This window comes from Aethalodelphis obliquidens, unplaced genomic scaffold (genome assembly GCF_003676395.1).
Source record: "Aethalodelphis obliquidens isolate GAN/ISIS:26980383/991018 unplaced genomic scaffold, ASM367639v1 scaffold48, whole genome shotgun sequence".
In the NCBI taxonomy this organism is placed as follows: domain Eukaryota; kingdom Metazoa; phylum Chordata; class Mammalia; order Artiodactyla; family Delphinidae; genus Aethalodelphis; species Aethalodelphis obliquidens.
This window is the reverse complement of record NW_020837992.1, coordinates 7,461,217-7,486,469: the sequence shown is the minus strand read 5'-3', so window position 1 is coordinate 7,486,469 and position 25,253 is coordinate 7,461,217. Positions and strand designations below refer to the sequence as shown.

The window sequence follows — 25,253 nt, the reverse complement described above, 5'->3', positions numbered from 1 at the left end:
AAGACAAAGACAGCACCATTTTAATCTCTTCCCTGTAGCATTAGCACACGGAGTACATAGTCGGTTCTCCATAAATGTTGCTTTGGGTTGAATATGAGTGAGGAAAAAATGACGAGGCAGTCATTTTGCCCTGGGTAATAAGTTCTCCTTCAGAGTAGAACTGCTTTGAAAGATGATTGCAGGAAACTCCTTATGAGGAGGTGGCGAATAAGTGGCTGCTTATATGTGTTTGATTTCTGAGTCATCAAAAAGGCTCCTTTGCCTCCCAGAATATCTCCTTCCAGGCTGTGGGTGTTTTTAATTCCACTATTGGAAGCTGGTTTCCCTCTGATAAAATGCAAATACTCTGTGGAGAGAGGATATCCATTTACCCTCATCCGTCTTTTACACCTTAATATGAGGATTTTCTCATGGCAGATTTTTGAGAAAAGCACATGGAGGGTAAAGGGGAGCCAGGGGATGAATACTGGACATGCCAACGGTAAACTTCGTCATAGTTAGCAGTTTGGATGAACCGACCCTGGGGATGTAGTCCCTTGGCCTAGAAAAACCCATTATTATCTGTTTGCAGGTGTATGTTGGGCCAGAAATGATTATTTCTCTTGTGAGTTTTATGGCTACAAAACTGTTATTTGGTTTTTTTTAAATTTTTATTTTATTTTTGGCTGAGTTAGGTCTTTGTTGCTGCGCGCGGGCTTTCTCTAGTTGTGGCGAGTGGGGGGCTACTCTGCGTTGTGGTGCGCGGGCTTCTCTTGTTGCAGAGCATGGGAATCTAGGTGTGCGGGCTTCAGTAGTTGTGGCACATGGGCCCAGCAGTTGGGGCTCGCATGCTCTAGAGCTCAGGCTCCGTAGTTGTGGTGCATGGGCTTAGTTGCTTTGCGGCATGTGGGATCTTTCTGGACCAGGAATCGAACCCATGTCCCCTGCATTGGCAGGCGGATTCTTCTTCTTTTTTTTTTTTTTTAGCAGTATGCGGGCCTCTCACTGTTGTGGCCTCTTCCGTTGCGGAGCACAGGCTCCGGATGTGCAGGCTCAGCGGCCATGGCTCACGGGCCCAGCCACTCTAAGGCATGTGGGATCTTCCCAGACCGGGGCACGAACCCGTGTCCCCTGCATCAGCAGGTGGACTCTCAACCACTGCACCACCAGGGAAGCCTGCAGGTGGATTCTTAATCACTGTGCCACTAGGGAGGTCCCCGTTTGTTTGTTCTTTTTTTAAAGGGCAATAAATCCTACCTCCTTCACCCCTACCTCAGTGAAATAATTTGTGGTAACCTGATCAGTGGTTTTTATTGCCAAGGCTATGCTCCATATGGTTTGTGTGTTCATTTGTCAGAGACAGCTAATGATAGCTGCTGTAACAAATATCCCCCAAAATTTCAGTGGCTTACTTCAGAGGTTCCTTTTTTAATTGACATCACAATAGGTTTCAAGATGATTTGGTGGGGGAGGGGGTGTTCCACATAGTCTTCCAGGTACCCCGGGCCCTTCCATGCTGTACATCCACCATCTTCAGTACTTGGCCTCAAGGAACACATGCCAGGGAAAAGAAAAAGCTTGTAGAGAAAGCACACTTAACTTTTAGCTGTCTTGGCTTGGAAGTGACACTCATTTCACCTCACATTCCACTGGCCAGAACTAGTTCCAGAGACCCACCCAGATGGAAAGAGGCTGGGAAATGTGGTTAGCTATGTGCCCAGGAGAAGAAAGCAGCCTTGGTGAGCCTCTGACACAGACTTACTAGAAAGCATTTACACGTTTTCCTTCAGTCTGTGACGTATCCTAACCCTTGGGGGTTGTCATTAAGGGTATGGAGGACAAAAGAGAATAGCAGTGACCTGGAAACTGTCCAGTCCTTAGGATAGTGAAAAGTCATTCATTCTACCTGGTGAAGGGCATCATTCTGCTGCTGGATTTTTGCTACGTAAGGGAGACCGAAGTCTTAGTTCAAAGAAATGTCTTTATGCCATTTGCTTGTTTGTTTGCTTTTTAATAGAAGTAGGAAAAGTTTAATGGAAATCTCCTTTCCCTACACCTTGGAATCACTTTGGAATAGGAGTTTTGAGGTTTTGAATGTTACAGCTTCTGTAATATGTTTCAGTTCCCTTTGGAGATAAAAGTACGTGAGCATTTGGAGAAGATGTAGAGCTCTTCCAGTCCACCTCCCACATTGTCTAGACAAGAGAACTAAGAGGTAGCTGCATTGTCCACATTCACATAGGAAGTTAGTGGCTTACCTGGGCGTCAGACGCCATTTTACAGATTTCTACACTGGTATTCCTGCCCCTACCACAGTGCTATTCCCTAGAGAACTACTATTCGGAGAATAGGCCTGTCCCGGTGGGACTGGAAGGAGGCGGCTTGACCAGGTGAAATCAGTCTTCTTCTGGCTCTGAGATTCTTTGATTGACTGTGATTAAGTACATTGTGTCTGATTGTATCCCTGACCTGAGGGAAGTGATGTAGCCTTCCAAGAATTTGTAACTTTCCTGAGAAAACAGAATCTCAGTTCTTTATTCTTCTCAGCTGTTTCTTTATTTTTATCTTAAAAACTATTTTTTTGTAATTGTAAAGTAAATACATATAAGCGTAACAAAAATATATACAAATATAACAAAAATTGCCTGTAATTCCATAACTTGACAGTGCACCAGTAACCACTGTTAAAGTTTTATGTTTTTCCATGTGTGTTTCCTGTTTTTCAACACATAAATATTTGTATATGTATGCACAATATAATTAGAGTGAAATATACAATATGAAATAAATATGCAACTCTTAAAATATTTCATTACTTAATATGAAATGTTACACAACCCTTAATATTATATTATTTATTTATTTATTTTTAACATCTTTATTGGAGTATAATTGCTTTACAATGGTGTGTTAGTTTCTGCTTTATAACAAACTGAATCAGCTATACATATACATATTGCCCCATATCTCCTCCATCTTGCGTCTCCCTCCCTCCCACCCGCCCTATCCCACCCCTCTAGGTGATCACAAAGCACTGAGCTGATCTCCCTGTGCTATGCGGCTGCTTCCCACAAGATACCTATTTTACATTTAGTAGTGTATATATGTCCATGCCACTCTCTCACTTTGTCCCAGCTTACCCTTCCCCCTCCCCGTATCCTCAAGTCCATTCTCTAGTAGGTCTGCATCTTTATTCCCGTCTTGCCCCTAGGTTCCTCATGACTATTTTTTCTTCTTCTTTTTTTTTTTATAGATTCCATATATATGTGTTAGCATACGGTATTTGTTTTACTCTTTCTGACTTACTTCACTCTGTATGACAGTCTCTGGGTCCATCCACATCACTACAAATACCTCAGTTTCATTCCATTTTATGGCTGAGTAATATTCCATTGTATATATGTGCCACATCTTCTTTATCCATTCATCTGTTGATGGACACTTAGGTTGCTTCCATGTCCTGGCTATTGTAAATAGAGCTGCAGTGAACATTTTGGTACATGACTCTTTTTGAATTATGGTTTTCTCAGGGTATATGCCCAGTAGTGGGATTGCTGGGTTGTATGATAGTTCTATTTTTAATTTTTTAAGGAACATCCATACTGTTCTCCATAGTGGCTGTATCAATTTACATTCCCACCAACAGTGCAAGAGGTGTGAGATGATATCTCATTGTAGTTTTGATTTGCATTTCTCTAATGATTAATGATGTTGAGCATTGTTTCATGTGTCTGTTGGCAATCTGAATATCTTCTTTGGAGAAATGTCTATTTAGGTCTTCTGCCCATTTTTGGATTGGGTTGTTTGTTTTTTTAGTATTGAGCTGCATGAGCTGCTTGTAAATTTTGGAGATAAATCCTTTGTCAGTTGCTTCATTTGCAAATATTTTCTCCCATTCTGAGGGTTGTCTTTTCGTCTTGTTTATGGTTTCCTTTGCTATGCAAAAGCTTTTAAGTTTCATTAGGTCCCATTTGTTTATTTTTGATTTTATTTCCATTTCTCTAGGAGGTGGGTCAGAAAGGATCTTACTGTGATTTATGTCATAGAGTGTTCTGCCTATGTTTTCCTCTAAGTGTTTGATGGTGTCTGGCCTTATATTTAGGTCTTTAATCCATTTTGAGTCTATTTTTATGTGTGGTGTTAGGGAGTATTCTAATTTCATTCTTTTACATGTAGCTGTCCAGTTTTCCCAGCACCACTTATTGAAGAGGCTGTCTTTTTTCCACTGTATATTCTTGCCTCCTTTATCAAAGATAAGGTGACCATAGGTGCGTGGGTTTATCTCTGGACTTTCTATCCTGTTTCATTGATCTATATTTCTGTTTATGTTCCAGTACCATACTGTCTTGATTACTGTGGCTTTGTAGTATAGTCTGAAGTCAGGGAGCCTGATTCCTTCAGCTCTGTTTTTCTTTCTCAAGATTGCTTTGGCTATTCGGGGTGTTTTGTGTTTCCATACACATTGTGAAATATTTTTGTTCTAGTTCTGTGAAAAATGCCAGTGGTAGTTTGATAGGGATTGCATTGAATCTGTAGATTGCTTTGGGTAATAGAGTCATTTTCGCAATGTTGATTTTTCCAATCCAAGAACATGGTATATCTCTCCATTTATTTGTATCGTCTTTAATTTCTTTCATCAGTGTCTTATAATTTTCTGCATACAGGTCTTTTGTCTCCTTAGGTAGGTTTATTCCTAGGTATTTTATTCTTTTTGTTGCAATGGTAAATGGGAGTGTTTCCTTAATTTCACTTTCGAGTTTTCATCATTAGTGTATAGGAATGCTAGAGATTTCTGTGCATTAATTTTGTATCCTGCTACTTTACCAAATTCATTGATTAGCTCTAGAAGTTTTCTGGTAGCATCTTTAGGATTCTCTATGTATAGTATCATGTCATCTGCAAACAGTGACAGCTTTACTTCTTCTTTTCCAATTTGGATTCCTTTTATTTCCTTTTCTTCTCTGATTGCTGGGGCTAAAACTTCCAAAACTATGTTGAATAAGAGTGGTGAGAGTGGGCAACCTTGTCTTGTTCCTGGCCTTAGTGGAAATGGTTTCAGTTTTTCACCATTGAGGACGATGTGGCTGTGTGTTTGTCATATATGGCCTTTATTATGTTGAGGAAAGTTCCCTCTATGCCTACTTTCTGGAGGGCTTAATATTATTTTAAAATGAGTAATGATATGGAAAAATGCTCATATGTATTTGTATACTTACACACAGTATAATTAGAATAAAATTCCAATTTTATTTGTCTTATTTTTTTATTTGCTTTTTAAAGGAAGTAAAAAACGAAAAAAGCTAATGGAAATCTCCCTTCCATATACCTTGGAAAAACTTCGAATTATATTTTGCATAAGTATACAAATATACATGAGCATTTCTCCATATTATGGCTTACTTTGAAACAATGTTTTTAAGGTTGCCTTTTATTGCATCTCAGGGAATACCTGTGCTGAAAGACCAGCCCTGGTGAGTGGAGGGAAGGAGTTGTTAGTATCATTGTTCTTGGCCCTGACCCTGTGCTCCTCTTCTTCCAGGGCATCAGCAGCCTGTTCAGCTCTCTGAAGGTTGTCCGGCTGCTCCGTCTGGGGCGAGTGGCCCGGAAGCTGGACCACTACATTGAATATGGAGCAGCCGTGCTGGTCCTGCTGGTGTGTGTGTTCGGGCTGGCTGCTCACTGGATGGCCTGCATCTGGTACAGCATCGGGGACTATGAGATCTTTGACGAGGACACGAAGACCATCCGTAACAACAGCTGGCTCTACCAGCTGGCAATGGACATTGGCACCCCTTACCAGTTTAACGGGTCCGGCTCAGGGAAATGGGAAGGGGGTCCCAGCAAGAATTCCGTGTACATCTCCTCGTTGTATTTCACCATGACCAGCCTCACCAGTGTGGGCTTTGGGAACATCGCCCCATCCACAGACATCGAGAAGATCTTTGCAGTGGCCATCATGATGATTGGTTGTAAGTATGCCAGTGGCTGGCGCAAGGGGCAGGGGATGTTATGTTTGTCCATCCTTTCTGTTAGCTGGAAATAGGATAATGGCTACAGTGCCAGCAGGATCAGGGTGGTACAGCTTAAAATAAGGGAGAGATTTTTTTTTTAAAGGCTGGCTTTATAGTTTTCCTGATAATTTAAGCAGTACATGTTTACTGCAAAGAAATTTAGAAAATACAAAAGAGCACAAAGTAGAAAATAATGACCAATCATACATAATTCTACTTCTTAGAGATAACTGCTATTACCTTTTGGTGTTACAGATTATTGTCTATCCATATCTGAACACACAGAAACAGATTTTTATAGTTAAAATGAGATCATGCTATACATCTTGGTAAACTCCTTGTTCATAGAGCAGTGAATTGTGGAAGCCTTTCCATGTCAATTTAAAGATAGCTCTAGATCTGCACCGTCCAATATGGTACTAGAAGAAGAAAGTATGAAAACAAAATCTGAAATATCTCACTAATAATCTTTTGTATTGATTATACAGTAATATTTTTGTTAGAGTGGGTTAAATAAAATATTCTAACACAATAGTTTCATACATCTTTTTGCTTTTTTTAATGTGGCTCCTAGGAAAATTTTAAATCTTATTTCTGTTGGACAGTGCTTATCTAGATCAGCATTTTTGATGTCTGCTTGATGATTGAGAAATTTTCTAAATCCAAAAGAAAAAAAATCTACAAGAAAGAAAAAAGTCTCTGTTCAGTTGAGAAGTAATGGGTTTTTGGATTAACTTGACTGAAAAACAAACAACCCTAGTTCTTGAGGAAGGTACAGTTGGTCCTCTGTATGCATGGATTCTGCATCCTCAGATGTAACCAACCAGGGATTGAAAATATTAAAAAGAAAATTCCAGAAAGTTCCAAAAACTTGAATTTGTGGCATGCCGGCAACTGTTTGCATAACATTTACATTGTATTTACAACTATTTACATAGCATTTACATTGCATTAGGTATTAAAAGTAATCTAGAGGTCATTTAAAGTATATGGGACGATGTGTATAGCTTATATGCAAATACTATGCCATTTTATATGAGGGACTTAAATATCCGTGGGTTTTGGTATCTGCAAACCTATTCGTCCTGGAACCAATTCCCTGTGGACGGAGGGATGGCTGTACTTAATTTTCAAACACTTAACCATTGACCATTGTGTCGCTGTTGCTGTTGCCAAGTCTGGAAACAGCCTTGGGCTGGAAACAACAATGAACTCCCGTCACTAAAGGGAGACTTAGGGAGTACTGACTAGACCTAACTGGACTGGGGAAAGCACATGAACTTGAGTGGATTGACTCACTGTGAACCTGCTACACGCACCTTGTTGGTGCTTCCATGCCACATTGTGACGTGGGAGAGGACAGTCCTGTGCAGCATCAGTTTGGACGGTAGTCTGGTCACACGCAGGCAGAAACCCTTCTGCTTGATGTGCTCCTTCAGGGTGGTGTTGATGCCTTGTTACGCCAACCAGGGAATTCTAAGGCCAGGGAAACTGAGGCTTCAGTTGGTTTTGCTTTGTCCAACCCATCTGCGACCCAGTGTCCCCCTCTGCAAGTGGATTTTGTTACCACCAAGTGTCCCATTTGCTGCTTGGCGCCTCCTGTTTTGCAATTACCTCGTCAGGTCTGATGCCATCTTTTGCTAAAAGCCCCCTCTTCCAGGCCCGGAGCTTGCCTCTGAGTGTTTACGCAGTGTGTCTAAGGCATAATTGATTTGTGGGAAGTGTGTGCCAGTGGAGCTTTGGGGTCTGCTCCTTTCTTTAAAATGGGTTTTAATAGAGATGATTGCCTGACCATGGGAAGCAGCGTTAAGTATCTGTGGGTGGCTAATTACTTTAGCTTAATTAGAACTTGAGGCGCTTTCTCATGTCATGTAAAAGGATTTAAGACCTTTGCTTTTCTAGAACTATTTCAGCCTTAACATCTCCAGTTTTCTAGGCTGTGCTTGCAGCATTTTGTGAGCCTTGGGGCAGCAGTAAACAACCAGATGCACCGTGCACAATTTCTGTCTCGTAGAGGGCAAGATGCGACACCCTGTCAGTCGAAATACTTCATTATATGCACTACAGAAAATTTGCTATGGGTGGTCAGTTAGGAAATGGGCTCCATTTCATGAGCTCCCCAAAGGCTTTCAAATATGAGGAGACTTCCTTGCAGCTTTTTACCTGGAAGAAAAGAAAAGAAAGAAAACAGCTCTGGTGGCATATGAGGATAAGCTGTTTTTCCAAAACCATTCTCCTCTGGAGAGCGTAATTTCCTAGCTGTAGTCTCTAAGGAAAACCCAAACAATAATCATCACCTCTTTTCTCTCCCCACCTTCTCAGAGCTTTGTGATGTTTCCATTTCTTTTTTTAAAAAAGTGTAATACGCAGGCAGTCACCTCTGCATTGTGCAGCGAAGTATGATATTTAGGTAGGCAAGTCAGCTTAATAGTCACCCCATATCCTGATCACTTACTAGTTGCCAGGTGCTGTGATAAGTACTCTACGTACAACTACTGTTCGCAACAACTCTATGCCTTTAGAGATTATTAAGTCCATCTTACAAGGAAATGGAAGCTCAGAAAAGTTAACTGCTTTCCCCAGAATACAGGGCTGGTAAGCAGGGCGGACAGGATTTGTGTTCAGAACTCCCTGAATCACAAGCCCTGCTCTCCCCACGGTGCCCACCTGTGGTGGCATGGGCTGAGAACACAGACTTCAGCAGCCTGCCCTCACTGGCACACTCACACTTTGAAAATTCTCTCCATAAATTTGAACAAACTGGCAGTTTCTGCAGTGGAAAGTGTTTGTACTCTTGCCTATTGTTGTTTTAAGAACAAGATTACGGTACAGACTCAGGGGACCAGGTGCTTCAGAAGCCAACCATTTTTTCAGCCACCTGTCACTTACAGTTACAGCTCTTCCCCTTTTCGCGTGACATCGGACAAATTCTGGTGCTAACAACAGAGTTATTTCATTCTGTGTAATGTGGTGGTAATCATCCTTGTAAACTCACATTCCGAACCTTTGTTCAGGACAGCTGCTGATGTCTTATTACTTATGGGGTTCTCTTTTATCTTACTTTGCCTGTATGCACATGTGCACGCTTGCATCCTTACTGCATGGTTCCCGGGATTGGATAACCCCAGAAGTAGGATCTCGGACAACAGAGAGCACTGACCGCAACCTGCATTTATCCCAAGGGGTCAGTGCCTCTCCCTCCCCATCCCTCCGGCAGTCAGGCCAGCATTCCTCAAGGAGAGTAGAGAGACACAAAGCCAATGGACTTTGAAGTACTGGTAACATTGTGATTTTCTCCTCTTTGCATCGAATTTTACATGCATTAGTAATAGTATTTCTTGACTATTCTTTTGCCCTGTAGTAACCATATTATAGATTATCCAGAAGCCTCTGTTGCTTCTCCTCTCTGTGCTCTGTTACTGAATATCTTATTATAACTTGGCTAATTCCCCAGAGGATGCCAGGAAGCTGGAAAACTAAATCTTTTCAAGCTTGCCCACCTTTCTCATTTCTGACTTAAAAAAAGAAAACTGCAGTAGGAAGAGGTGAAGACTTGGCTAAAATGAGCATTTGTGATCATCTCTGGGTGTAGGTGATCTATGGTGTCTCCAAATGCCTGGTTGTATGTCTGACTTCCACTCTGGGGTCTTGACCTGGGTCGGGGGCAAGTCAGCCCTGCCCTGACCCTCCCGTCGTCCTCGCGTGGGTCTTTGGTGATCTCCAGCAAGGGCTCACCCTGAGGTGTGATGGGTAGATTCCCTCTTTGGCACATCTGGTCCGCCTGTGTGTTGGTGATGCTGAGAGAAACACAGGGCCACTCTGGCCCTCAGTGTGTCACCTGGGAGAGGACGCCCCCACTCAGCAGGCACATACTGAGTGCCTCCCTTGAGGGACTCTGAGGGTCGGAGTCTGGACCTGTGGGTGTCACTGCCAGGAGTCAGTGGTCTAGTGGTGGTCGGGGCCCTGCTGCCCACCAGCCAGTGACTAAGGCCTGGAGGTGGAGCCTCCCCTGTGGCCTGAGCCTTGCCGGGGCCTTTGAGGGACCTCCTCCAAGAGGGAGGGATTGCTGGGGGTGGGGGAGAGTCCCTTTATCTGGGGGTATCCTTCTCAGGTTAGGGGCATGACCCTGTCTGGGGGATACTCTCCAGGGAGAATTTGATGGTGAAGTGACAGTTCCCATTTTCTTAATATGGTCTTTGTGCTTTTCCTGTTCTCTCCTCATAATGTCATTGCTGTCATCCTGTCATTAAATTAAGCCACATTTGTTTCCTTTCTCTCTGATAATGGCAGACACTCTCCACCCCCTAGCACTGCACAACACCTGTCTCTCTGAATTTTTTTTTCCTCCCCCATCTGAGCTCCTTAAATCCAGAGCAGAATGTCAGTGCTGAAGGGACCCTTGTGAGTATCTATTTAGTCCACAGCAGCCCCTCCTAATTCTTCTGCTGGGCCGGATCTCATCCTGATTTGTGCTTCAGTCAAGTTCCCCTACTCCCTCCCCCGGGTGGGGGGCTGGGAGCTCTAAGAGAGTAACTGGGCTCAGCCCTAGGGTTTCCTTATATCACCTCCTTTCTTGGAGGGAAGGGACACTAGTAACCTGCACTCCGCACCTTTGACCCTACCACCTGACCCCCATGCAGTATGCTTTGTGGCCCCCTTTCAGCTTAGATTATTATTTGCAAGCTTTTCCCTGCCTCCTTCAGGATTTTGTTTAACCATTCTTATTTCTTTTCATTCACCTTTGCTGAATATGCCTTTTTGCATTCTGTGCCAATATACTGTTTTTTCCAAAATGACTGGGCACATCTCCCTGGAGGCTGTAAAGATACTCTTAGGAGACTTCAAACACATAACAGACTCTTAATAAATATGTATGGTCTTGTTGAATCCAAACAGTTGAGAAGGTTCTGGAGTTTTAGAAGTGGTATTCAGTGACACTGGCAAAACATCTTTATTAGTTAGGGTACAGGTTCTGTTACTGGACAGAGACACAGTAATAGTAGCATCAACAGGGTTTATGTTTCCTAAAAGCTTGGGGCTGGTCTGGCTGCTCTGCCGTCCTCAGAGACCGGGTTTCTCTGCTGTCTTAAATACATGACTTCCGTATTGGGATCCCATATGGCCGTTCCAGCTTTGGCCATATATTCTTTTTCCAGAAAACAGAAAGAAGGGGAAGGGGAAGGCTGGCTAAACTCTTTCCTTTTGAGAACAAGACTAGGAAGTTGTGCATATTGCCTTTGTTCATATCACATTGGCTGGCGCTTGGTAACCTGGCCACACACCTAGCTGCAAAGGAGGCTGGGAAATGTAGTCTTCTGGGTGGTCATGTATCCAGGTAGGAATACAGTAATATAGACAAGGAGAACAGTTAGTGAGGGATGACCAGCAGTGTGTGTCTACCTCAGCTTTTCTCCCTCTCCTCATCTCCTCTCAGTTGATACCAGCAAACATTAGCTCTCCATGACAGGCAGGCCCTGTTGGAGCTTCATCCCTGAATTGTTAGTTGAGAGATTTGGGTTCAAGTCCTAGATCTGCTCTCTGCTTTAGGTTGTACCCTTTCATTTCCTGTGGATTAGGGGTAAGAAGCTCTCCTGACCATCTCAGCTAGTTGAAGTGAGAACTAAATGAGATAATGACGTAGGATAGCTCTTTGAAAAGTTGAAAAGCTACATTCAGGTGTCGTGATTTTATTGTTAATAGCGATTATTTCTTGCTCAGCTCCGTTAATTTTTTTCCTTCCTGTTCTTAGAAAAAAAAAAAAGATTGCTGCTCCCTTCTCAGGAGCATGGGAATGCTGTTTAATTTCATTTTGGGTTTATGTTTATTTCGGGAAATGGGGCGGTGTCCAGAACACTATGGCAGAAATAACTATTCATTTCTCATTTATTCTTAGAGTTTTTTTCCTAGCCAGCAAATCAGCTTATTTTTCTTTAGAACCTGATTTTTTAAAAAGTTCTGTCTGCCATTCTGCATTTCAGGTGGGTCTCCCCATCTTTAACACAACCTTAGGCTACTTTCTGTCCTCTGTAGCCCTGCCGCCTCTCCTCCAGAAGACCGTCTCTGGTTACTCCCTCCTGGTTCTCAGCCCTTCATTGTCTCCATACTTTTAGGGTTGAAAGACCCTGCTTTGGGTTTACTTACTTGCAGTTAGAGTCACACTGCTCTGTAAATATTCTTGTGACATCATAGTTACCTTTCTTGTCCCAAGTGTATTTCTTTTTTTTTTTTTTGCGGTACGCGGGCCTCTCACTGCTGTGGCCTCTCCCGTTGCGGAGCACAGGCTCCGGACGCGCAGCCTCAGCGGCCATGGTTCACGGGCCCAGCCACTCCACGGCATCTGGGATCTTCCCGGACCGGGGCACGAACCCGTGTCCCCTGCATTGGCAGGCGGACTCTCAACCACTGCACCGCCAGGGAAGCCCTCAAGTGTATTTCTGACTGGCTCCTGTGAAACTCTAGGCTCCCAGAGGGCAGGACCTGTGGGTCTCCCTGCCCTTCCACTTCTCCTTTGTGCCTGGACACATACTGATGGAATGTGGGGAAGAGCACAGGCTTTAGAACTGGCCAGTTCTTTAGAACTCTACTTTGTAAAAAAAAAAAAAAAAAAAAAAAAAATTTAATTGAAGTATAGTTGATTTACAATGTAACGGTCTCTGCTGTATAGCAAAGTGACTCAGTTATACACATACATACATTCTTTTTCTATTTTCTCTTCCATTATGGTATATCACAGGATATTCAATATAGTTCCCTGGGCTAAACATTAGGACCTTGTTGTTTATCCACTCTATATGTGATAGTTTGCATCTACCAACTCTCAACTCCCAGTCCATTCCTCTCCCTCCCCCTCTCCCCCCTTAGCAACCACAAGTCTGTTCTCTGTGTCTGAATTTGTCTCTGTTTTGTAGATAGGTTCATTTGTGTCATATTTGAGATTCCACACATAAGCGATAGCATATGAGATTTGTCTTTCTCTTTCTGACTCACTTCACTTAGTATGATCATCTCTAGTTGCATAGAACTCTACTCTTGATTAATGCTTTGAACCTTGGCCGTTTCCTCCGCTGAAAATGGAGATGCCAGCCCCTCCCTGATCATATTTGCAGGCTGAAAAAATGAAATGATGCCATGTACCTAGCACAGTGCTTCACACATGGGGTGTTCAAACAATGGTAGTTCTCTCCCTGGCCGCACCCCACACCCCCATTCCCTCTCTTGTACTACATTTCTAGGACTCATCAAAGTATGATGCTTCTCAGTCATTTGTTAGTCCTTTGGGTATGCTCTACTTTACACAGATTTGAACTTGCATAAAATATCAGGTGCCTTGCAGTGTTTAATGTACAGGCCATTAAAATGTGTATATCTGGATGTGAGGTTCCCTAGATACAAAGCTTCTCTAAAAAAAAAAAAAATTGGCCTGACCGCAGAGCAAGTTAGGGGAAGCTCTTAAAGGAGGAGAAAGTCATTTGTGTGGTCGGGAAGCATCACTTTCCAATCCTGACTGGCAGGATTTTCACTGGGTAGGAAATGGTACCACATGGAGTGATAGTGCCTCTCCCTGGAGGAGAGAAGGGACTAGAAACAGTCATGCGCTGAGCACCAAGATATGCCGATGCCATGCTGGGAACTCTACTCAACAACCTCATACATGGGCTTTATTATTCCTGTTTTGCAGGTAAGAAAACTGAGGTTCAGAAACACAAAGTCACTTATCTGAGGTCACAGTGTAAGAGGTGGCTGAACTGGGTTTTGAACCCAGTCTTATCTGACCTCAGAGTTGCACTTTGTTGCTTCCCTGGCTGATTTATGTTGGAATGTTGGGTAGGGGAAAGTGTTCTCTTCAGTGTGTGTGTTGTTGGGGGCAGGGAAAAGAGTTAGAGAAGGGGGCTGTGGAAGGATTGCAGAGAGGGTGTGCTTTCCCTGGAAGCCTTGTCTGTTATTGTAAATGACAATTATGGTGACAAAAATATCTGACTGTGTGTTGTGGGAAGACACTGGATTACTTGTTCGTAGCTGGGTTACTGCACTGGGCAGAAGCGTTTACAACAATAGTCTTAGATGTTAGGAAATTCTGACAGTGGGAAGCCAACTGGATGAGGGGTATTGTCTCTGACCTTTTGGATACCCATGTCATTTGCAAAATCCTCTTTCCCTTTTCAAATGTAATTTTCATCCAAGTGGGAGCTATCCTGTGGAGATGTTGCTGTAGTCAAGTCTTTTGTTTCTATGTCTACTGTCTCCTTTGAATTTCTCAATACTCCATGGGACAGGTAGTATTCTGTTTTTTTTTGGATAAGGAAATTGTGGAGTAACTTGCCAAAGGTCGCACAGCTAGTTAGAAGCAAAGCTGGGCTCAAGCCCGTGTCATCACTGCCAGCTCAGTGCTTTCCCTGCACTTCCAGATCACCATGGTAGCAGTTGGTGCTGGTAGCCATGGATCACAAGTTATGCCAGTAGACTGTGGCACCTGGCTCCTTTGTGGGATGTCCTCAGAGCTTGATGAGAAGAGGTGAAGGTGGATGAAGAGTGGTTTACCTCTATATTCAGCAAGGAACTTGACTAATCAAGTTTCACACCTCTTCAGCTGCTTTTTATCCAGCCTTTATTGTGGCTCTCAAATGCTAGGCTGACAGCTACAGACAGCTGGGGCAAAATCATACAGAGAAAATCATGTTCCTTTCCTTCTTTAAAATTGGTGAGGGGAGGGCTTCCCTGGTGGCACAGTGGTTGAAAGTCTGCCTGCTGATGCAGGGGACACGGGTTCGTGCCCTGGTCCGGGAAGATCCCACATGCCGCGGAGCGGCTGGGCCCGTGAGCCATGGCCGCTGAGCCTGCACATCCGGAGCCTGTACTCCACAACAGGAGAGGCCACAACAGTGAGAGGTCCGTGTACCGGGAAAAAAAAAACAAACAAACAGTAAAATTGGTGAGGGGAGGAAAGCCCACCAGGGAAATGTTTTCTAAAATATACATGAATAAGTATGGTCCCTAAGAAGACATACATTAGATTTACCTGCCAATTCCCCAGAACCTCAGTCAGTCGAGTCTGAGTACCTCTTTATTTGGTTAACAAACATTTCTTGAGCGTCTGCCGTGTGCCAGGCATCATGAGTACTGAGGATGGAGCATTGAATGAGAGAGATGTAAGCCCTGCCCTCATGGTGCTTATGGTCTGCTGCGGGGGACCAGATCAGTAAATAAGAAATGGCTGTGACGTGAGATGAGTCTCTACTAAGGAAAGGACAGGTTGTTATGGAAACATGTGCAGGGGCCCCTCACACAGTCAGGGGTCAAGGAGCGGGGTCAGGGAGTATAGACCCCATTTATTTGGGAAGAGCTCTGGGCCCGGCCCTTCCCAGGATTTTTCTCATTGCATCTTTTTTGCAGATGTCTCCCCAGTCAGACTTCAGCTGCCTGGGGTCGGGGGCTGTGTGGGCCATTACCTGGTCCACAGTGGGCTCAGTAAATATTGAATGAATGCGGTAAAGGAGTTAAAATAAGACATCATCCCTTCCTCAATTTGCTTGCGATCTAGTTTGGGAAATACTAATGCGAACAGGAGAGACCATGTGAAGCTGGAAAGCAGTGAATCTTCATGGCATAAGTGGAGCCAGTTTGTGCTTTCAGACTTCTGGGAGACTGTGATCATTTCTATAAAGTGGTGGTAAGAGTGGCATTAAGGAGAGTTTACTCAGCCAGTGAATAATGGGTAGGATTTGTGTGATGTACAGGTGGAGAGGCAAGCATAGCACTAATAATGATGTTAGTGAGCATATGCTATGTGTAGGACACGTTATACATATTCTTCATGAAGTCTCCTGACACTGCTGTGTCACAGGTGTTATTATTCCAGTATTACAGGGGAGGGAACTGAGGCTCGAAGAGTTCAATGATCTTCCCCTAGGTCAACCTTATTATGACTGGTAGAGTCAGAATTGAAACCTAGATTTCTAATCCCAAGCTCATTGTCTGTCCACCAGTCTGCACTGCCACCCATGACCATGGCCATGGAGCAGAAGGCTGCAGGGAAAGCAGCACTTCCTGCCAAGTAGGACAGTGGAAAGAGAGGCGTGCTGATCTGAGAGGGGCTGAGCGCCCGCCGTGTGCCTCCTGGCTCGTCAGCCTCTTAGATTCCTTCCTGCAGGAAGCTGGTGCTTGGTCACCACCTCTGACAGTCCATCACATGCCAAGAGACAGGGATTGCAACAAGTAGCAGTAAGGCTAAGCTGCTGAAGTATTTGAACACCAGATCTCAATCTTTTAGTCTGTCCTTTAGAAAAAACATCACTGGCTTGCAGATTTTATCTTTTTACTTGGAGGATACCACCAGTGATTTCTGCATTCTATCACTCAGACTAAAGGTGCCGCAGCCACGGTATTGGTCAGCTTGTCTCCAAGACCACCCCCTTTTCCTGGACAGCTCCCTTTTGAATTGATGCTACCAGAGAGGAGACTAGATCAGGAGGATGGTTTCTGAAAGCTAATCTTCACTGCCATCAAAACCTGTCAAGCTGCACGTGCAAAAGACATTAGGTCAGGAACATAATTTTAATTTCTGAAATCATTATGACAGACAGTCCATGGGACCAAAAGAGATAAGCATGGGTACGAATCCTTGGTTCCACAACTTAATAGTAAAGTGAACCAGGTACTTCATTCCTCAGCCCGTTTCTTCATTTGTAAAATGGGGATGATGCACATTCACTGGCATGAATGGAAGTAAAGGGTCTTCCCTTTCAGAACGTTTCCGTCTGGTGCTCAGCCTGGAGCCGTAGATGGCGGGTTGGTTGATGGTGAGGCCGTTCTCCCAGCACCTTTAGTCTGCATGATTTGCTTGACAGTTCAGCCAAGGACATTGGCTGGGGTTTTAGAGGAGGAGGAGGTGTTGTGTCCAAAGGCGGTAATGGAATTGGGGCAGCACAATGTTTTGCATACGGAAGAGCTTGACAATGGTTTGTTGGTGGAACTAGACATCAGGACAGAAATCTTCTGGTGAGGATACTGCAAAACGAGGAGCTGTCAGGGCTCACTCCATAAATCCTCACCTGATAGTGACTTTGCAAACTTGAAAAATGTTTCCACTTTCACTTTTCTCCATTGTGGTCCTCTGTGCGTGTGTGAGAGAGAATAATTTTAGTTCTTGTCAGCTAGAGGTCTGGCTCTGAATCATAGCTACATGGTGATAAAAACCCACTGTCACCGCAAGAAAGCTTGGCAAGGAGAGAGGTCTTGGTAGGAAGAGCAAAATCAGAGCAGGAGGCTGAGAAAGAAAATCAAATCTGTGAAAAACTGCCAGTGAGTTCTGTAGAGCTGCAGTGCCCTGCTTGTAGCACTAACCCTGTGCAGCAGGGTGACCCTTTGTTCCTCCTTAGGGATGGGAAGAAGGGCTGGGCTGGGCTGGAATGGGGGTGGCAAAGCTAGAACAGGGGAGGGGGTCCCTCTTCCTAAACATAACTGCAGAACTGAGGGCCAGGCCCCCTTCTCCGAGCTCCCCGGGTTAGGGATGAAGGAAACAGAATGCACCCATTGGAGAAACAGCAGAAACTCTAAAGGGTCCCTGCAAAGCAAGGCACAAATGCACAGCTTAACGGAGAACAGCAGGCTGACTGCAGCTCTGCAGAGACAGCACAAAGCAAGGGGAGCTCTCGGGCCACGGGACCACCTGTCAGGCCTGGCCTTGCCACAAAGCAAGCGGAAAGGCAGGGAAGAAGCAGAAGCCACAGGTTCTCCTCTGGCAGTCTTTTTGATTCCATCCCTCCTGGGAAACTCAGGTGTTTAATTACACTGAGCTGAGCTCACAGGCAGACACTGGAGGCCTTGGCTGGAACTCAGATCTTAACGCATAGACGGGAGGCAGGTTTCTGAGCACACGGTGGAATGTGTGATCTGGGCCTTTGGTCTTTGCTTCTCTCCGTCCCTCCCTCCCTCCCTTCCACAAATATTTATTAACCCCCTACTGTGTGCCAACCACTTAGAAACGGTGAAGACATGTGGATAATCAGTCATCCTTTTTCTGTGTTAATTAACCAGATCTCCAGTTATCTCGTGGGTAATTACAGAATTCTGGAATTGAGAAGGACCTCAGGTGTCGTCAAGGTCACCTACCGGTTAGATCCTTGAATCTCTTGCCTGAAGTTTGAATGCCCCCAGGATGGGGCCATTCCACTTGCAGATAAGCTCAAGGGTGAGAAGTTACCTCTTATATAAAAAGCTAAAATTCCCTCCATACGGATTTCACCCCTTGTACTTGGCTCTTTGCTCCTGGGACTTCGTGGGAGAAATCTAGCTTTTCTTTTACACAACAGTGCTTCAAACATTGGAGAACTATTATGTCTGCCTTGAGGCTTCACCTCTTCAAGACGGATAAAACCAACTTCTCTGTGGTTGTGAGAACTTTCTCCATCTAGATAATGATTTTTTGTGTGTCCTCTCTTATGAGGACACAAACTCGGTTGTCTGCCTATAGTTTGACTAGAGCAGAACTGAGCGGGACCATTGCTTTCCTCATGTGAAACCACATTTATAGATTGAAAGAGCATCAGAACTAGAAGGGGTCTTAGAGACCATCTGTTCTAACAGCGTCATCATGCAGCTGAAAAGGTGAGGCCCAGAGAGAGGAGGTGACTCAACTAGTTAGTGGCAGAGCAAGAAAAGGACTTAAGTCTCCAAAACCCCCAATCCTCCAAGGTTTGAGCACTTTCCATCACGCCTCACCGCATCTCAACATCTCTTTAGCCTGCTCTTATTTCAAATTTGTAGTTTTGACTACTACATGATACTGTTAATTAAAATTCACTGGCGCCAGCTAGAAATCCTAAGTTATTCCATAGGTTCTACTGTGAACTATGTTTCTACCATCTTCTGCTTTTCTAGTTGGCTTTTTGGGGCCAAGTCCATGATCTGACATTTATCCAAGTATGTCTCCCCATTTTCCTTGGCTGCGCAAATCTGGGGATATAGTCATGGGACAGTGTCACTGTAGTAGGAACAAAACAACAATTTCTTTTTCTGTCCCTTTTCAGCAAGGTCATTAGAACCTAGCTCACGGTTTAAGAGGTATGAATGATGTCTCATGATCACTCAGGAGTGACTGTAGATGCCTTCTGCTTCCACCTGGCACGTGGTATCCATTTTCCTTCCTTGGTCCCCCCTGTCACTTATGACATGGTTCCCCAGTTACGACCTCCACCCTGCTGAGCTGTGGATCTTTTTCTCTGCCAAAGCGCAGATGTTACTCATTCCATGTCACCAGCAGTGACATGCAGGAGCTCTGGACTTTGCTCCAGTGTGAGTGAAACGCCCTCCTCCCACCTGTGCTAAACTCTGTCACCAAGACAGAACAGGATCACATTTATGTTGCCAGTGATAGAACACTTTCATTTGTCTTGCTTTAAAAATTTTTTTCTTTTAATTCCGGTTTCTTTTCTTAAACCCTGACTTGGATGTTCTTAGTTTGGGATAGAAGACATCGCGTATGCTGTCCTCTCTCTCTCTCTCTCTCTCCTGCTTTCTCACAGAATCTCACCTTATCCCAAGTTCCTAGACAATCTTGTGCTTGGCAAGCCTCTGTGTATGGAGAAACCACATTTCTACCATTCTTTGCTTTTACAATTGGCTTTTTCGACCCAACTCCATGAGCACCAGTAGGGTGAACCCTTCCCCACTGGGGTACAACTTCTTGACGCTATAGGAGGGCCTTTGCTCCCTGCCTACCTGGAGGTCTTAACCCTGGAAAGCACCGTTAGTTCCCCACACCGCTCGCATCTGAGTGGCTCCTGGAGCCTTGCATGTAAATTCCAGCCTTTATGCCCCCGTGTGCTTGGGTGCAGCTTTGACCAAATTACAAGTTTAGATTTATTTTTGATTGTTTGATTGTCAGATATATGATTTGCAAATATTTTCTTTCATTCTGTGGGTTGCCTTTGCATCTTCTGGACAGTGTCCTTTGCACAGTTTTTAATTTCATGAAGTCCAGTTTTTCTGATTTTTTTTCTTCTGCTGCTTGTGCTTTTGCCATGTTTAAGGATGGTGATCTTTAATCTACCCGTTATTTGTAGATTATAGTTATTATGGTTATTACCTCCTTTGCCTCAAGTCATCCATGAATTTGATCGACATGTCATCAATTTGAGGGTGTTCTGAGCCATTTAATTATTCCTTCACGTTCTGTTGTGTAATAGCAGTACATACTCTGGTAACACTCCCTCCTCCGACTACTTCCGAAACTTACAGGGAAGCTTCCTAAATCTCTCAGAGAATCAGTGAATGTGCCAAAAGTGCTGAATTGATAGCAAGACGCAGCTCATAAATTCACAGCTTTATCATGGATAGGATACTTGTAAACACTGCTTTGTGAATTTCACCCACTGAATGTCTCTTTTTCCCATTGGTAAAAGGAGACATGGGAAATGGCTCTGAAACTATCTTAATTTTTCTGGGATACTGCTGCAAGCTGGAACCGAGATGGTCACTGGGTGGAATGACAATCAGCATTGCTCTCCAGGGGAGGCTCCCGAGCTTTACCTGATTCTGGGAGGGGGCACGTGGTGTTGAACAGGGCTGTCTGACCCAGCAGCATCTTGTCATCGGGTCCCCTGGCACTGGGTCTGCCACGATGCTCTGGCAGCCACAGCTGGCAGCTGCTCGCCCCGCCCCGTATTCAGTCACAGACCCGCTTCTCACAGTCAGCTTGGCCCTGGAGACTTGGCTGTTTCTAATCCCCAGGCTTAGAAGCTGAGCAGGAGGCCTGGGGCAGGGAGGGGACTAGCATGAGGTCACATGCTGACCTTTCCACAGCCGGCCCAGCTGGAAATAGCACCTGGGAGGGACTTCTGTCTCCAGGAGTTCAGACCTGACTGTGCCTCTCTCGCCCGCATTGCCCCTTTAGCCAGCTGCACCCCTGGGACCCTGAAACCAGCTGAGACAGACAGAAATTGAGAGGAGCGTGCAGGTGAGCCTTGATTTGAGGGAAGTAAATGCCTACACTGGAGTTAGTGGATTTGATTCAGGGAGAATGAAAATAGGAATTCTAGTTCCCCACACTGATACACTGCTTTGCAGTAAACAGAGTGTATTGTATACATTATGCCACTTAATCCTCGTAGTAACACAGTTGAGAAAGTGAGTCTCGGAGTGGCTTACCGACTTTCTCCCATGACACAGCTACTGAGTGGAAGAACCAGAGCTTACATCGAAGTGTTTCGAGGTGTCCCCTGGGCACCCCACAGCTGCCCCTTTGGGAACCCCACTGAGACCAAGGAGCGGCTGGGCCAGTTCCACCTTGTTCTTTTTTCACTGAGATGAAAGTCCTGAGCCTCACAAAGAGCTCTCTTGCTCGAAACTCTCAGTGTGAACTGTTTATTATTAGCAGTAGTCTGAGTACTGGCCTCAGGGCCACATGTCAGGAACTGAAGACCGATTGACCGTAGAGGAGGACCAGTGCTCTGCTTTGGGGAGGGATCTGTGTTGGCTACTTGCACCGTGGTCAATATAAGGGAGGACAATTGACCACAAGCCTCCAGTGCTCTGTGTCTGGAAGCTCCGTACTGGGATGTCTTGCTTTTCTATGTTTGGAACAGTCAGGATAATGACATTGCTGACGACGATATTAAGAGCTGTTCAACTTCACTGAACACTTACTATAGACCAGTGTTTCTTAACTCCTAATGACTCATTTAAACCTCACAATGCTATGAGATGGGACTCTTATCATCATTCCCATTTTACAGATATGAAAATAGAGGCACAGAAAGGTGCTAAGTCGTTTGCCTCAAATCAGCTGGGAAGTGGAGGAGCTGGGATTCACAGACTCCAGCTGCAGGTGCTCAGACCTACCCTGTGCCAGACCCTGGCGGTACAGGCAGCTTTCAGGGTGTGGCTCTTTCTTCCCTCTGTGCTGACTCTTCGCCCCTGCTTCTGCCTCTCTAAGGGGCTGAAGGTGTGGGGAGTCGTGAGGGAGGGCAAAGTGATGGAGACCCTCTGACGAAAATAGGCAGTAGAGATGTTCTTCTCCTTGCGTTGCCTTAGCTGCTCACTCTCCATGTGGCTCTGGGAAGTTCCCAAAGCCAAGGGTTATCTTCTGAGCTTCAGTTTCCTCATCTGCAAAATGGAGATGATAATGTCTACTTGGCAGGGTGGTTGTGAGGTGTAGATGTAATGTCTGTGAAATCCCTGAGAGGGGGCTTGACACAGAGTCAGTACCAAATAAATAGGGCTGGAGTTATTAATCACTGTTATTATTCCTCTTCCTCCTCCTCTGTGTCCCCAACCCAGGTAGAGATGTGGGTATTGCCTAGTGAGCAAAAAGTTGTCTGACCCCAGGTCACTTTCAAAAAGGGTACAGAGGCCCATGAACTGAGAGAAGGTGGCCTGCCCCCATGCACCCGGCCCCCAGAGCCTTCTCCTCTTGTTGTGAAATGCCAGGCGTTATTCACTTATTCATACCATTGGCCTTTGAGATAAATAACAGTGCCCCAAAGAGAAATTTCTCCATATTTTCCACTGAGTTTATCAACCCTCCCTCCCCAGCTTTGAGTCCAGTAAAGATGGAGCCCTTGCATGGTGGGGATGGGGAGAGGGGAGGCCTGAGGAGAGAGGATCATGGGACCAGCAGGGACAGAGCCTGAGAAGGATGCCGTCTTGTACGGCGTGGAGGCTTCTGCGAGGTCACCACTTTGCAGGACTTACTCAGCTGCTACTTTCCCCCTTTAATCAGGCTTTTTGCAAAGCAGTTATCTCATTATTTAAATGACCTCCAGTTGAATGTTCTCACATTCATAACTTAATGACCTTAATTATGCATATTAGTGACATATTAGTGACATGGCTTTGCGGCTGCCTGATACATTCCCAGGTTCCTTAGAGGCCGTGAGTTGCGCTTATAGGTTCATGTTTCCAGGTACGTAAAGCGATCACAGAACAAGAGATCTACTGAAGGGCTACAGGCCTTTCCATGCTGACTGCAGCTCAAGGTCCTCAGGCTGGGCATCTTGGCTGGCTGTCTCCCTCTTAGGGGTGGAGATGAGGAGAGACAAGCGTTGGTGATGGGCCCACTTCAATGTCTGCCCCCAAGGAGCAGTTCTCCTTTTCCGTGCCTCTGTGATTTACCACCTGGAGACAGGAAAGTAACCCCCATCTCTCCCTTCCTGAGAGAGGCAGATACTTGGGGTAAATTTGAGATTTACTCTGTAACTTAGTTCAGAACTTTCCAGAGAGAACTTCAGTGGGAAAAACCTCAAGGGTTGACTTGCGTATGTTACTCTAAACAGGAGGTAAACAGGGCCTTAATCTCTTCGTTATGGCATTCCACTTTTTCTGAACTACTATTGAATGCCTACTGTGTGAAAGACACAAATACTTAGGTATTTCCAGGTAACCAAATAGACCTTTCTTTACTCTCAGCCTGCATATCAATGACAATTTTTGCTATATGCTGCTGTAATGAAATATATACTGCAGCTACCGTCTGTGCTTAGAGTGGGTGGTGGGAATATCGCTGAGCTATTCAAGGAAAGACAAATGCTTTTGCCTAATTGTGCTTCCGGAGGCTTGCCATCGTCCTGTAGTGCTCTCAGCCCTTCCTGAGTCTTCCCGGAGAGATTGCCGATTTACTGCCTGTGATTGACAAGGATATTTTATTCATTTGATTGCTCAATCAAAAGGTTGAGCAGCTAGAGGCTGAGAATAAATAAAACAGTAAATAAAGTTGCAAAGAGATGACAGTAGAAGGGGGATCATTTAAATGCGGGCGAGAAGTCCTATGATTAGAGTTCTAAGAGAAGACATGGGTAGATATTACCTAAACCAGTCTTAGGGCCGAAGGAACAATGGATGTTTACTGTGACCTGAAGGCCAACTAGACTCAGCTGGGTGAAAAAAAAAAAGAGAGAGATGGGAGGACATGGAGGCCATCCAAAGAAGAGAGAGTATTTGAAGAGAATGAAATGAGTTCATATAGTGGAAATGTAGTGGGAAAGAGAGCAACTAGCAAGCATCAAAGCTCCAGGAGAAAGTAGGGGTTAATTTTTTTTTTTTTGCGGTACGTGGGCCTCTCACTGTTGTGGCCTCTCCCGTTGCGGCGCACAGGCTCCGGATGCGCAGGCTCAGCGGCCATGGCTCACGGGCCCAGCCGCTCCGCGGCATGTAGGATCTTCCCGGACCTGGGCACGAACCCGCATCCCCTACATCGGCAGGCGGACTCCCAATCACTGTGCCACCAGGGAAACCCAGTGAGGGTTAATTTTAAAGGGCCTTAAGTGCTAAAGAACTTGCACTTTAGACTGAGGGCAGGACGGACTGTCCAAAGATGTTCATTGGGGAATTTTACCACTGGAGAATGGATTGGAGGGCAACAAGACCAGAGGCAGAAATGACCGGATGTTTTTGTATTATTTCAGTGGAGAAATGTGGGTGATGTGAGCTAAGGCAGTGATAATGTGGAAGGAAGGAGATGGAGGGATTCCAAAAATATTAAAGAGCTGGGCACTTCTTGGCCATGTCCCCGCCTGGGGCTGGGGACAGAGCGTGCCTCTGCACTCCTACTTGCTGTGGGGCTTCCTTCCCAGCCAGCCAGGTAGCTGCGATATTTTCACAATGCCCAAAAGCCACTTGCAGCCATATGGAGGGTCTGTGGGCGGCCGGGCAGCAACAGTGGGGAACAGCCGGCTGGCTGGCAGTGATGATGGGTGAGCACGGCTCCTGAAGCCAAAACTTCCCTCTCGGCATCCCTCCCCCTCCCCCCCGCCACCGTGTGCAAGGGCCCAGGGGTCACCCAGGGGTGGAGAGACACCGTGGTCAACAGCACAGCAGCATCATTATTTGTTATTTTCCCTGCAGTGCCCTTTGCTTGAGCTCCTCTGGGGCAAAACTGAACAAACGCTGTTTCTTCTTTATGGGATTATTTTGCTAAAGGAACAATCGGTCCGATCCTAAGACTCAACCCCCAGCCCCTCACCACGTGTGGATCTTGCCCCTCCTGGTGAGGCCCAAACTGGTTCCTGTGCTCGTGGTTGACGTTTCCAAAGGGTCTGTTCGTCACAGTCTCCCCAGGGCCCCCCACCCCTCTGGGCCACCCATATGTGCACCTTGGGAGGTGCCCAGCACCCTTGGGGAGGCCAGCCCTCAGCACTGGCTGAGAGGTGGCAGTGGTTGGAAAAGGGAAGGCTCGCCTCTGTCCTCCAAATGCCTGAGGTTGGGAGGTCTAAGTGCTTAGGTCTATGCTCTTCTGAAATCACTACCCCTTTGCTTTTCTTATTTGGGGCC

General features: G+C 45.3%; 1 protein-coding gene across 2 annotated transcripts in view; it reads left to right on the top strand.

Moving 5' to 3' along the window:
- The window catches only part of KCNH1 (potassium voltage-gated channel subfamily H member 1), a 423,297-nt gene that overhangs the window by 181,215 nt on the left and 216,829 nt on the right, over positions 1–25,253 (top strand). For both annotated transcript variants that reach the window (XM_027082909.1, XM_027082908.1), the window contains exon 7: positions 5,519–5,948. In XM_027082909.1, coding sequence (XP_026938710.1) covers positions 5,519–5,948 — 430 coding nt within the window. The remainder of the gene's footprint in view (positions 1–5,518; positions 5,949–25,253) is intronic.